Source organism: Perca fluviatilis, chromosome 3 (genome assembly GCF_010015445.1).
Source record: "Perca fluviatilis chromosome 3, GENO_Pfluv_1.0, whole genome shotgun sequence".
NCBI classification, from domain to species: Eukaryota; Metazoa; Chordata; class Actinopteri; order Perciformes; family Percidae; genus Perca; species Perca fluviatilis.
In genome coordinates this window covers 370,001-383,433 of record NC_053114.1, presented here as the reverse complement: position 1 = coordinate 383,433, position 13,433 = coordinate 370,001, and the positions used below count along the sequence as shown (strand labels likewise).

Here is a 13,433-nt window from a genome sequence, read left to right as displayed (position 1 = left end):
GTGTCACAAGTAGGTCTATGTGTACAATGACTTTTGAACCTTGATTACCGTTCTCCCTGTAGTTGCTCAATCACCTCACAGGAAGTATCTCCTGCAATATGTTCAATTTTGCAAGTAGAATAAGTGGGATGTGCTCCAAGAGGAGTGATGAATGAGCCAGGCTCTAGAAAAAGTCAAATGGGGTGATTTCTCCTTTTCCAACACACACTAGTTTAAAAATGACGACAGTGGTGGTAGATGATTAATCGTTTATTATTCCGACTTTCTTCCACAGCTATAATATCTCCTGACTGCACTATGCTTTCTGTGCGATGTGTAGGAAGAATAATACCATCCTCTTCTTAAATATAATTTTTGTTTTGAAACAGTCTGTGGCATTTTGGCGTGCTTTAGCACCCCTTAATGTTCATTTAGGCACATGATGGCTATAGAGGACTTTAAGTGGACTTTGACTGCCATGATGCTACTTTCACAGAACCTTCATTTCAGTTTGTTTTTATTTACTATCACATCACTACAGCACTATTCTGGGTAATCTATTGGGTCGGTGCTATCAGTAAACACAGGTAGACATGACCATTTTAAAAAGATTTAACATGTGTCAAATACTGTAGGTGGAGCTGCCTTCTCACAGGTCCATTAGAGGTAACAGGGAATCTGCAAGGCATGGTGGGTGGGGTGGCTTACCGGGACACAGCGCCTCCAAGGTGTCATAACTGCTCCTTAGGGTGCTGGTCAGATGCCTCTGTGTGCTGCCAGCAAACAGCAGGAAGTAGTCCACGCCCTCCTCATCTGCAGCCAGCTCTTCACCAGTGAGCTGCACCGTGATAACACACCCCCCCTGCAGAGAGAGAGAGGGAGAGAGAGGGAGAGAGAGGGAGAGAGAGGAGAGAGAGAGAGAGAGGGAGAGAGAGAGAGAGAGAGAGAGAGAGAGAGAGGTAGAGGGAGAGAGGACAGAAAAGAAAAGGGTACCAAGAAAGAAAGAAAGAAAGAAACATATTTAGAGAGAGAAGTGTTAAGTGTTCATACATTTCATCTTAGTAAAAGTGGAGGAAACAAATTACTGTAGTAAATCTAATAGATATATATAATATCTTCCATTCATTGATTTGCCAATATACAGCACTTTTTGACTTTTTCTGATGAGAAGCTGAACCTCTATGTGAAAGAAGCTAATTTTCTATCATGTCTTAATTAAGACATATTTCAAGCAAACAGCTTTTAATAAATGTGTTATTGCACAGAGAATGCATTTTGATTACAATTACCAAGCCACATTTGGAGCTAGTCAGGGACGCATACAGTATGTCCACTACACAACAATGCTCAAGAACACAAATGTATCCCTTACATAATTTAGTACAAGCTAGATAGTGTGTATAGCACAACAAGCTCCACAACACTCAGACAATTACAGTGGGGCTCGAAAGTTTGGGCACCCCAGGTAAAAATTTGTATTAATGTGCATAAAGAAGCCAAGAAAAGATGAAAAAATATCCAAAAGGCATCAAATGGCATCAGATTAGACATTCTTATAATATTTCAAAAAAAAGTTAGATTTTATTTCCATCATTTGCACTTTCAAAATAACAGAAAACAAAAAAATGGCATCTGCAAAAGTTTGGGCACCCTGCAGAGTTTATAGCATGCACCGCCCCCTTTGGAAAGCTGAGACCTGACAATGTCATGGATTGTTCTCAATCATCGTCTGGAAAGACCAGGTGATGTCAATCTCAAAGGTTTTAAATGCCCAGACTCATCTGACCTTGTCCCAACAATCAGCACCATGGGTTCTTCTAAGCAGTTGTCTAGAAAACTGAAACTGAAAATAGTTGACGCTCACAAAGCAGGAGAAGGCTATAAGAAGATAGCAAAGCGTTTTCAGATGCCAATATCCTCTGTTCAGAATGTAATTAAGAAATGGCGGTCATCAGGAACAGTGGAAGTTAAAGCAAGATCTGGAAGACCAAGAAAAATATCAGACAGAACAGCTCGCAGGATTGTGAGAAAAGCAAGTCAAAACCCACGTTTGACTGCACGATCATCCAGAAAGATCTGGCAGACACTGGAGTTGTGGTACACCATTCCACTATAAAGAGCTACTTGTACAAATATGGTCTTCATGGAAGAGTCATCAGAAGAAAACCTCTTCTACGTCCTCACCACAAAAATCAGCGTTTGAAGTTTGCAAATGAACATATAGACAAGCCTGATGCATTGTGAAAACAAGTTCTGTGGACCGATGAGGTTAAAATACAACTTTTTGGCTGGAATGAGCAAAGGTACGTTTGGAGAAGAAAGGGCACAGAATTTAATGAAAAGAACCTCTGTCCAACTGTTAAGCATGGGGTGGATCAATCATGCTTTGGGGTTGTATTGCAGCCAGTGGCACAGGGAACATTTCACGAGTAAAAGGAAAAATTGATTCAATAAAATTTCAGCAAATTTTGGATGCTAACTTGATGCCATCTGTGAAAAAGCTGAAGTTAAAGAGAGGATGGCTTCTACAAATGGATAATGATCCTAAACACACCTCAAAATCCACGGTGGATTACATCAAGGGGCGTAAACTGAAGGTTTTGCCATGGCCTTCACAATCTCCTGACCTCAACAGAATTGAAAATCTATGGATAGACCTTAAAAGAGCAGTGCATGCCCAGAAATCTCAAAGAACTGGAAGACTTTTATAAGGAAGAATGGACGAAGATACCTCAAACTCTTGGCTGGCTACAAAAAGCGTTTACAAGCTGTGATACTTGCCAAAGGGGGCAGTACAAGGTATTAACTCTGCAGGGTGCCCAAACTTTTGCAGATGCCATTTTTTTGTTTTCTGTTATTTTGAAAGTGTAAATGATGGAAATAAAATCTAACTTTTTTTGACATATTATAAGAATGTCTAATCTGTCATTTGATGACTTTTGGAGATTTTTCCATCTTTTCTTGGCTTCTTTATGCACATTAATACAAATTTTTACCTGGGGTGCCCAAACTTTCGAGCCCCACTGTAAATCCATGACTTAGGCAAAAAGAACTAATTCTAATCCAACTTCTCTTCTAGTGCATGTTTATCAGTCTCCCATAGATACAGTCAAAAGCGAGAGGAGAGTGAAATCCAATCACAGTTGGTCACTTTAGAAGCATTTAAGACAAGTGCTGATGCCAGATGTGAACTACAATCCTTCACCATCTTCATAGATCTATTTAGTTACAGATTGGATATATCTTGATGCCAAATCTTAACAGGGCCACAGTGTAAAACTCTGTGTGGAGGCTGCCAGTTTTCTCAGCACCATCCTTGTTTACACAAAATGCCTCAAAGTTAATGTGGTATTGATTTATTGATGTTAAAATGCTACTCATTACATCATTAACAAACAAACAGGGAGGCAGCAAACAGCGCTGAAACATGGAGCAGCAGCTTGACTTTGTGCCGACTCAGTGAGCGAGCACCGTCAGGTTCAGGCCACAGAGGAGGAGGAGGAGGAGGAAACTATTTTATAAATGGAGGAGGCAACATGATTAACAGCTTCTGTTTTAGTACTTTTTATAAACTAATCCAGCTTTTTAACCCTTGTGCATCCATGGAACATTATTAAAGGGTTACGCTCTTCTCCAGAGCCCTACTTCACACTCCGTTGTTTCTACTGCAGCAGTTATGAGTTAAAACAATTGTTCCCTAGCAACTAAACAGTGTTTATTGAGTGTACCAATTCACTTTCCACAGCCGTATGTTCCAGTTTGGTGCAAAAACCAAAATCAGAGACCTTCGTTGTGTACGTATTGCTGAGAAGGAGCGACTTTGCATTTATAGAGACCGGATGACTGCATTGTTTCGTCTTGGCAACACCAAAAACACAAGTGGAAAAATGTAACTAATTAGATGGATTAAACAGTGGGTTTGTCTGGTTTCACATAAGTCGCAACCATAAGCATGTCCAGCTGACTAGCTTACTGTTAGTAACCAAAAAGCTCAGTTCATGACAAGTAGCCTCCATGCATTGTGTAGTATCTTCACACTGTGTGGAAGCTGGGTCTGAAAGCTATCAGAGTGTAACGCTAGCAGCTGTGTTCTGCTTTTATTGGATTTGGGGAGGTTTTACATTCCAGCAAAAATGGCAAACATTACCCGAAATAGCATTTCGTTTGACTAACAGTTAGGGGTGTCACAATTCTCCAAATCCTCGATTCGATTACATTTTCGATTCTAAGGTCGTACTGTACTGTATTTATTGTTAAAGCACAGGTTGCTATTCCAGTTTTAGACTAGACTTTAATGCAATATAATATCTGACCTTTGTTTGCAATGTACCACACTACATTGTCAAATTTAAAACATTTATTAACAACATAATGCAACAATAACATATCTTCAGTCAATTGGAAACTTAAGCAAAATAAGCTGCCATCTAGGATGAGCATAAAATGCAACTTAATGGTTCAAAGTTAGGACTTACAAGTTAATTAGCGGTTAAGGAATAGATTGTATAGCCTACTTACATTTTTATCATGCAAAAGACGTTTTTTAAAACTTTATACAAAAAAATGCAGTGTCCGTCATCGAATCACAGTTACTGTAGTTTGTGTTAGAGTTGTTGGTTTAATAGATGAATCTATGTTTTTGTGGTGCGTGCAGAGATGCCCTGCCATGTTAGTCAGGCTGCCAGTGGAAGAATACAGTACACACACACATAGCAGATCTTGCAAACTGTGGCTTTTTTGTCGACAACGCGAACATTGTCAACATAACTCACTGGAAATCCAAAATACTTCCACACCGGTGACTTCAGTGAAAGAGGAGGGGGCTCAAGTTCTGTCGATGGGTCTCCTGCATCTGCATTTGCCATGCTATCTTTTGACTGGCTGTAACTAAGTTAGAGGAGGTTGACTCGCAGCACTTCCAACATGTGTTTTTGGGGGTGTGGCAGCATCAATGATTCCATTTTTTTATTTGAAGTTCAAGATTGTGAATTAATTTCGGTGGATTTCGATTTAAAATCGAAATTGTGACACCCTTACTAACAGTCTGTTAACACAATGTCAAGCATGTAGACATCAAATGCATATTTAAGACCCCTTTTACAGGACTCTTGTTTCAAAACGGTCAAAAAGTCAGCGGCAGTCGTCATTTCCGGGCTTTTGCAGTCAATTTTAAGTGATTTTAGAAACCTAATACAACTTAAAATTAAACTATGTGTACCCCTTTTTTCAGCTATACTGTGCTTATTAGATAATATCATGTATCTTGCTAATGTTAAGAGCTGTCTTCGATTGAAGAAATTCTCAGTCGACTAACATTCATACGATTTTCTCGACTAACAGATCTGTAAAACTGAGTTCCTCCACAAAGAATCATGCAATAGCAACACTTTAAATGTTGTGTGCATCAGAGATCCGCTAATAACACTCTTGGAAATAAGTCATTCAGCATGAAAAAAGCATTAAAAAAAATTACTAATCGACAAAAGAAATCTTGGTTGACTAAGACAAAAACGACCAATTCATCGACTAACGACTACGAAGAGGCAGCCCTACTAATGTGCAAATATTTTCAAATTACAGATATGCAGTCTATAGGTCAGTATGTTTTTTTTCCTAAAGGGACAATTGGCTATGTTGTAGCTGGATTGTTGTGGACAATGGAGTGGTGTCATCTGAGGACAGACTGAGGAGGAGGAGAAGCAACAAAAAAGAGGGATATTGTTTAAAATGAGCTGTTTTCCACTGGGGGACTGCAGCCTGTTGACACCGAGGGGGTGATAATGGGATATTTCATCCCACTTAATCTGACCAGTGCTGCAATCTTTTCACCAGGCCGTTCCAACATGAACAGCCTGACTTGGTGGCCAGTTTAGGCTGGTGTCGAGGAGAGCTTAACAGTCAGGGTTACAGGTGCTTCCTCCTCTTATAAAGTTGTAGCCTCAGGGCCTTGTTCTATAGATGGGGGTTGTCAGCAGTTAGGCTAACCAGCAGTATTGGGATTGGCAAGTCTCTGTTTGACAAGCCACTGCTGCTGCTGCTGCTGAGTAATGTGAGTGGGAAAATGTGTTCAAAGGAGACCAGATAGCCCAGAGGCCACAGGAAGAGAAGCTGCCTGCAGTGACCTTCGGAGAGCTGGGACTAAATACACTGACTTGCAGCATGAAGGATGCAGGCTTTGCTATGCACAGAGTGTCTCCGCTTTAACAAGCAGAGCAGGGGCACTGGCATAAATGAGTTGTAGATGGGTGGAAGCCAGCAGGCATGACATATTCTCTCCATTAAAAATTCATCTCTTATCCCCAGCCCAGATTGGAAATTAGGGATTGCTGATACTGAACGCATTGGTACGTCAGTGGATTTGTGAGTTTGCACTCCATGTGTAAGTGAAAACTTTTTTTATGGGAAAGTAAGTTCCACATTCTCACTATGAACAAAAGGAAAGCAAATGAGAAATAGTTTTTTCTACTCCTTTTTTTCTAGGCTGGTGGAAACTCACCTTAATCACAATATCAACCTGCTGCATCTGGCATATTAGTTGCTAAAATGATTGTTGATGGCACCACAGCAGTGTCCCATTTTGTCTAATTTAATATTCATATTCATAAGCTTCTGATTTTTTTAACTGAAGTAAAATCACATCTACAGTACCTAATACGTTTTCACTCTCCTGTTACTTTCAACCTCCTCAGGTATGATTGCTTGTAATCAATCTGCTATCTATGAATTCTAACTTATCTGAATAAAAAGTGTGAGAGTAGAGAGCAGAATAGAATATCAACTAAATATGATCATTGTCAATCGTTTGAGGCAAATGTGTTGGCGGTGGGTGGAGAAACAGATGTGAAACATCTGCTGGGGTCTGCAGGAAACACAGCTGCACACTGTGACCTTTGTAAAGCACACACACAAATGGAAAGTAAAGCTACTGACAATAAGTCTTATAATAACAATAACTAAAAACGCTAAATAGAACATTTTTCTTCTGGTTTTAAAGCTGTGTGACATGCACAAATGGATGTCTTTCAGCCCCATTGTATGACTGCGCTCTCTGCTGGTAATAAGTACTTAACAAAGTGACCTGCTGGGGTATTGACCTGCTAATCATGGCGCTTCAGCAGGGAACAGGCAACTATTAAGCGACATCAAAAGAACAGCTGGAGGCTATGAACCCAGCCCCCTCTTCCTTAATATGCATGTGTGAGAGTAGCCTTTTCCTCAAATCCTGCAACTGTACTGGGTCCAACTCTCCAGGTAAGGCAGTATTTGATTTTAAGGCCTTCACGCATACGGTTAGAAATTCTCACCAATGATGAGTTTTCTATGCAGATTAAATTCATGTCTATCCCCCTGGCTGGATTTCTGACTATAGGCAGCACATTGTGGAAGTTCGCTCCACTTTTGCTCCCACACTAATTGTCAAGACATCCTATGGCACCGCTTACATTTTCTCTCATAATTAATTACATTTCTACCTTAGATCTACCTTCCTAGCTTTCACTCTGTTTTTCCCCCAAAAAAAAAATTCAATTCCTCTTCTACTAAACAAAAAAAAAAAAAAAAAAAAAAAAACCCCTTTTTAAAAAAAAAAAAAAAAAAAAAATTAAAAAACAGAATATTACATCACATGTCATTTAACTGACGCTTTTATCCGAAGCGACTTACAGTTGCTATACATATATCAGAGGTCGCACACCTCTGGAGCAACTAGGGGTTAGGTGTCTTGCTCAGGGACACATTGGTTGATGTATCACAGTGGGAATATTGCAACCCAGAAACGTTGCAGCTTTTGTTCCCACTTGACAATTTAGAAGATAATTTATTGGAATCCTACTAGCTAGTCTGCAAGTTTTGGGAGACAGACAGACAGCTACACACATCCTCCAATTTTACTAGGGTTAGGGTTAGTGACATATAGAGCATCCTTCATCCCTCTTGCAGTGCAGCTGCAGACCATCACACAGCAGAGAAGTCACAGGATCCATTAACTGTTTTTGTGTCCACAGTCATGTGCCCTGTGTTAGAGACTTAACCTCTACCTGCTCATCTAATTGTAAGCCACTCTGGAAAACACTGTCCGCTAAATGCCAAGAATGTATATAGCATGTTTAGTCACAGTCAGACCAGCAGCAAGGACTGGCTCTCGGTTACTGAAAGAGAACTTATCTTCTACAAGTCATCCTCTGCCCAACAAATCAACAGATCATATGACCCTTTCTACTCCCTCTGATTGCTCTCTGAAACAAACTCATTTCTTTACCCATCACATCCTCATTAAAAGTCATTATTTGGCAAGAAAAAAAAAATTGCAAGAACACCAAGGTCTTGACTTCCTTATTTCTGGGTGTTTTTACAGTTGGTGTTTTTACAGTTGGTTCAATCAAACTGGATGGCAGAGTATTTTTAGGAGGTACAAATACAGGCCAACTACTTAACCCCTATCTAGCTGAGAATTGCTGTGATAAGTGTCTAAGACCTGATGTCTAATGAGGCTTGACTGCCCGCCTAGTTCCACTGAAGAGTCAGACTGTAAATCACAGATAAGGTTGTCTGGGTCGTTAATGTGTGAGCCACTCCAGTCTTTAGAGACCCACACACAAACACACACATCTCTGACTTATCTCATTTCCTGTGTGTCTTCCTCACCTGCTAGTGATAGGGAACCTGTGCAACCACTCAGACAAGAACTCAGAAATGTCTCCCACTCACACACACCCCTCATGTGTCAAATAATGCTGGTGCCATGATGGCAAACTTTTTAGGAGCATTTTAATGGAAGTGTATTTAAGACTAATTTAAAACCTCAATGAATTTGATTGACAAAGCCAGACTGTTTATAATCTAACAGTTATTCAGCTATGGTGTATTCCTGGGGAAAAGAGTAGCATGCTCTATCCAACTGAAGGGGGGAAACGTGGCTGATTGACCGCTTGTAACCAGGAATATGAGCTACAAAGCAAAGCTTTCAGTTTATAAATTAACCCTCACCTATATTAATAAGTTTTGAGTAGTGACAAAGAATAAGACGGGAGATTTAAAGGTCCCATGGCATGAAAGTTTCACTTTATGAGTATTTTTAACATTAATATGCGTTCCCCCAGCCTGCCTATGGTCCCCCCAGTGGCTAGAAATGGTGATAGGTGTAAACCGAGCCCTGGGTATCCTGCTCTGCATTTGAGAAAATGAAAGCTCAAATGGACCAATCAGGAAGCTTCTCCTTATGATGTCATAAGGAGCAAGGTTACCTCCCCTTTCTCGGATTTGCCCGCCCAGAGAATTTGGCCCACCCATGAGAGAGAGAGAGACATCATGGCTTTCAAACGAGCAAAGTGGCAGTTGGTCAAGGCCACACCCCCACCCTCCACCTTGCCCCCCCTCTCTCCTCTTAAATAGCTACAGACACAGAAATGGCACATCCTAAGGAAAGCTCATTGTGGGACTGGCTCTAGTGGCTGTAATTCTGCACCAAGGCTGAATTTCGGGAAAGACACTTCAGATACAGTATTAGGAGACCACTAAGGTCTATATAAAAGAGACTTCAGATACAGTATTAGGGGACCACTAAGGTCTATATAAAAGAGACTTCAGATACAGTATTAGGGGACCACTAAGGTCTATATAAAAGAGACTTCAGATACAGTATTAGGGGACCACTAAGGTCTATATAAAAGAGACTTCAGATACAGTATTAGGGGACCACTAAGGTCTATATAAAAGAGACTTCAGATACAGTATTAGGGGACCACTAAGGTCTATATAAAAGACACTTCAGATACAGTATTAGGGGACCACTAAGGTCTATATAAAAGAGACTTCAGATACAGTATTAGGGGACCACTAAGGTCTATATAAAAGACACTTCAGATACAGTATTAGGGGACCACTAAGGTCTATATAAAAGAGACTTCAGATACAGTATTAGGGGACCACTAAGGCCTATATAAAAGAGACTTCAGATACAGTATTAGGGGACCACTAAGGTCTATATAAAAGACTTCAGATACAGTATTAGGGGACCACTAAGGTCTATATAAAAGAGACTTCAGATACAGTATTAGGGGACCACTAAGGTCTATATAAAAGCATCCAAAGAGCACCATGTCATGGGACCTTTAAAGCTGCTGAGATAACCTCTGCAGATCGGTTGCCACATTCTGCATGACACAGTGGGTAAGTCAGCAATCTTAAGGCTCTGACACACCAACCGAACGGCCGACCGTCGGCAGAAAATGCACTTGGACTGACTGACTCCCTGAGTTGGTCAAGAAAGTTCCTCAGAACACACCGAAGCCAAGCCAACTTGAGTGTACATTCTGCGCGTGCGCGAGACGTAATATGTCTAATCTCTAATCTGTATTGTTGCCCAAAAATGTAAAACCGTCAGCTGATTGGACGAACGCATCACATGGGTCTGGCTGCTCCAAGATTTTACAACGGAGCATAATGGCGGCTAGATCAGAATACAACCTCATATTTTACAAAGATAGTTCACTAAAACGTGTTTCTGAAAACATTTTAAGAGAGAAATAGGATATACAGTTGCTGAACCTGTCTTCAAGCGGCACGGAACACACCAAACAGACTCGAGTCACTGACCTCGCCAGACTGTCCGACGGCCGATAATCGGGTTAGTGTGTCAGGGCCTTGAGAGGACTTCACGAACAAGCTGCGCCTCATCCACCTGAACTACGTCATCTGGCTCCACTGGTACACATCCTGAATCAGACTTAAGTCATTCTGGAAAAACATACTCTCCCAGTTGGCCAGAGAGAGTTTGGAGATCCTCAACAAGTTTGCAAAGGATGTCAGAGATAACATGCTTGCATCCCAGATCCAGGTAAGTGGTTACAACATGCAAGGATAGAAATGGTAGATAAAAAAAATTTTAAAACCCAAAAAATAAAATAAAAAAACCTAGCTTTGAATAATTTATAATCAGCTGCACATCTGATCCTAAACTCAATGTTCTTATTAAAAAAGGAGCTTGGAAATTTGGTTGAAGCTTTAGAAACTCATCCACAAAGTTTCTCCTGTTGCTTAGTTATTTAGGAAATAAACGGCCTAAGAACCTTGTTACTGCACAGTGAAAACCTTTTACTTCTTTGTCAGACAACCTATAGACGAGTTAACAGTGGTTCCTGGACAAAAAGCAACTTTGCAGTACAGAATGTTCTTTCTTACACACAGACTGCATAACTAAAACATTTAAGCTCACAATTAACAAGAACATCCAGCAATCAAGAGGTCATGAGTCCTCTTAATACAAGGCGCCAAGCTCTTTGCTGTAATTACCTGTGTATTACCTGTGTTAAGAAGAACACTTTCATGTTGTCGTATCAGTAGTCTTGTTTTTGTAGTCATGTTAGCCATTTCCTAAAACATTATCTGGGTCTATTTTTTCAATACCACCATTCCACCAAGTAGTTCCTATATTATTTAACTGATAACATGTAAAACATGATCACTAAATATAAAATAAAGGACTGCAAGCAGAGGGAAACCGTTATAAATGTGTTTTGTTAAACATTAAATAGCCACTTGGTTTGCATGCAGTCCGATGTGTTCTCTACTATCCCGCCCTGCACACCCACACACTTCAGTTATTCCAGTCAATTAGACCTGTTCTTAGGTTGAAGTCAGGCGGAGCTATTCCAGGAATTGCATGAGGTCATCTAACTCCATATACCGTACTAATAAAGATGATAAAGGTGTAACTTGTTTCACCCCAACAGGTGCAACAAACTAACCAACAGCCACCGCCTGCACACACCTACAGTACACAGTCCTGAGGAGACGTCGAGGCAGGCCAAGTGAAAACACCTGTATGGGTGGAATTAAGAGACAAACTGTGTGCACTGGAGAATAGGGGTGGTGCGATGGATGATGTCATCGTCCATCGGTGTGATGTTACGACGGACATCGTGATGCCCCCTCCTAGCCACAACAACGTGGCGCTGGTTTACAGTTGTGCTAATGGCATTTATTGCGTGCTTAAAAAGTAACAATTCAGATTTATCAACGATGCACAGATTGATTGTGCGAGAGCAACTGCAGGTGGTCACTCACGCTGTCACTATTTTCACAAAAGTATCAGTTTGGATAGTTGTAATTGTGAAAGAGAGAGTAAGAGAGGGAAATACTGGTACAATTACAAACCCACTTATTTCTGCAGTGTATGGAACACACTCATTTCTGGCAAAAGAACGTCACGATTGATAAGGCATCCTTTTTATTCTTAGTGGTGGTGGATATAGCTCCTGTGGCAGGTTTTGTATGATTTCAGTTTAAGTTTGGATGACTTGCGCAGCCTGCATCCGCAGTCAGAGCGTCAGTCAAGCATTACAGCTGCCCCAGACAACGATGTCATCGGCCATCGTGATGTTGCACTGTGTACATCTTCTAATGCCAATTCAATAGACATCACCCAACCCAACTGGATAAATAGCTTCTACGTCAGCTTGAGTATGAATAGGGATACTTACATACAGTGGAGCTTGCTGTGGATTGAGTTTCATGTCCCTGGACACTGTAAAGACAAGAACAAATCAGAGGTCATAACTTTGCGGTATGTTAATACTACAGTATATATATATAAATAACATGTTTTGGGGCAGTGCAACAAGCTGTCAAATAATAGTACTTAATAAATTGTGTTTGATGCTTATTTAGCAGCAGACATGAAGCATATGAGCATTCATTTGAAGTCATGTTCCTGGCTTCCTAACATTCGCAAGTCCAATAGTCACTCCCCTTTTAGCTCTGTTAAATGTGGAAAAACGTGAAATGAGCCCATATTGTGTTGTGCTGAAATGAAACACTAGAAATCCGGGTTTTAGTTACACGAAATGCATGTAGATCCGCTCTAGCAGCATCAGAACATTGCTGCTGACAAGGTGACAGTTAAGCTTGACCCTGGCAGTAGTCCCAACGCTCTGTGGGAGGTTAACAGTGCATGAGTATAGAACAGACCCACAATGAATAACACGCGGGAACACACACACTCATCATCCAACCAAAACTGCCAAGTCTCTATTTGTGCTTGTTTATTCAAAGACAGCCGCAGCAATGATGACAAACTATTAGTGTGCTCCTGTCTCCTCCAATCATCCATTAGTTTTTCACCAAGCAAACAAAAAGAAAAGTAGGTTCAGCATGCAAAACACACTACTTTGCTTCTTCTATATGGGTTTATGCCGGGAAGATCAGTTAGCAGGATTTACCGGCTCATGTTCACGATGATTCCCTACTCCCAGTCTGGGACGCAGGCCTCAAAGCCGTTTTCTGGGCACAAGGTCAGAAGTGGTGGGTGTGTAATTACATCCAAAAAACATTTTACAGCTATAGACTTGAGAACGAATGGATCAGAAACCTTGTCGCTTAACTTTCTTGAGAGATATTGCCCTCTTGCAGTCAATGAGTCAAGGGACTGGTTGGCTTTGAGAGCCTGTATTCTCCTA

At 40.8% G+C, this 13,433-nt stretch overlaps 1 protein-coding gene across 12 annotated transcripts in view; it reads right to left on the bottom strand.

The window, feature by feature from the left end:
- LOC120556381 (A-kinase anchor protein 13) overlaps positions 1-13,433 on the bottom strand; it is a 121,619-nt gene that overhangs the window by 87,297 nt on the left and 20,889 nt on the right. For all 12 annotated transcript variants that reach the window (XM_039795942.1, XM_039795941.1, XM_039795940.1 and 9 more), the window contains 2 exons: positions 12,459-12,502; positions 688-841 (listed from right to left, as the gene is read on the bottom strand). In XM_039795942.1, the coding sequence (XP_039651876.1) occupies positions 688-841; positions 12,459-12,491 (187 nt within the window). In that variant the 5' untranslated portion in view covers positions 12,492-12,502. The remainder of the gene's footprint in view (positions 1-687; positions 842-12,458; positions 12,503-13,433) is intronic.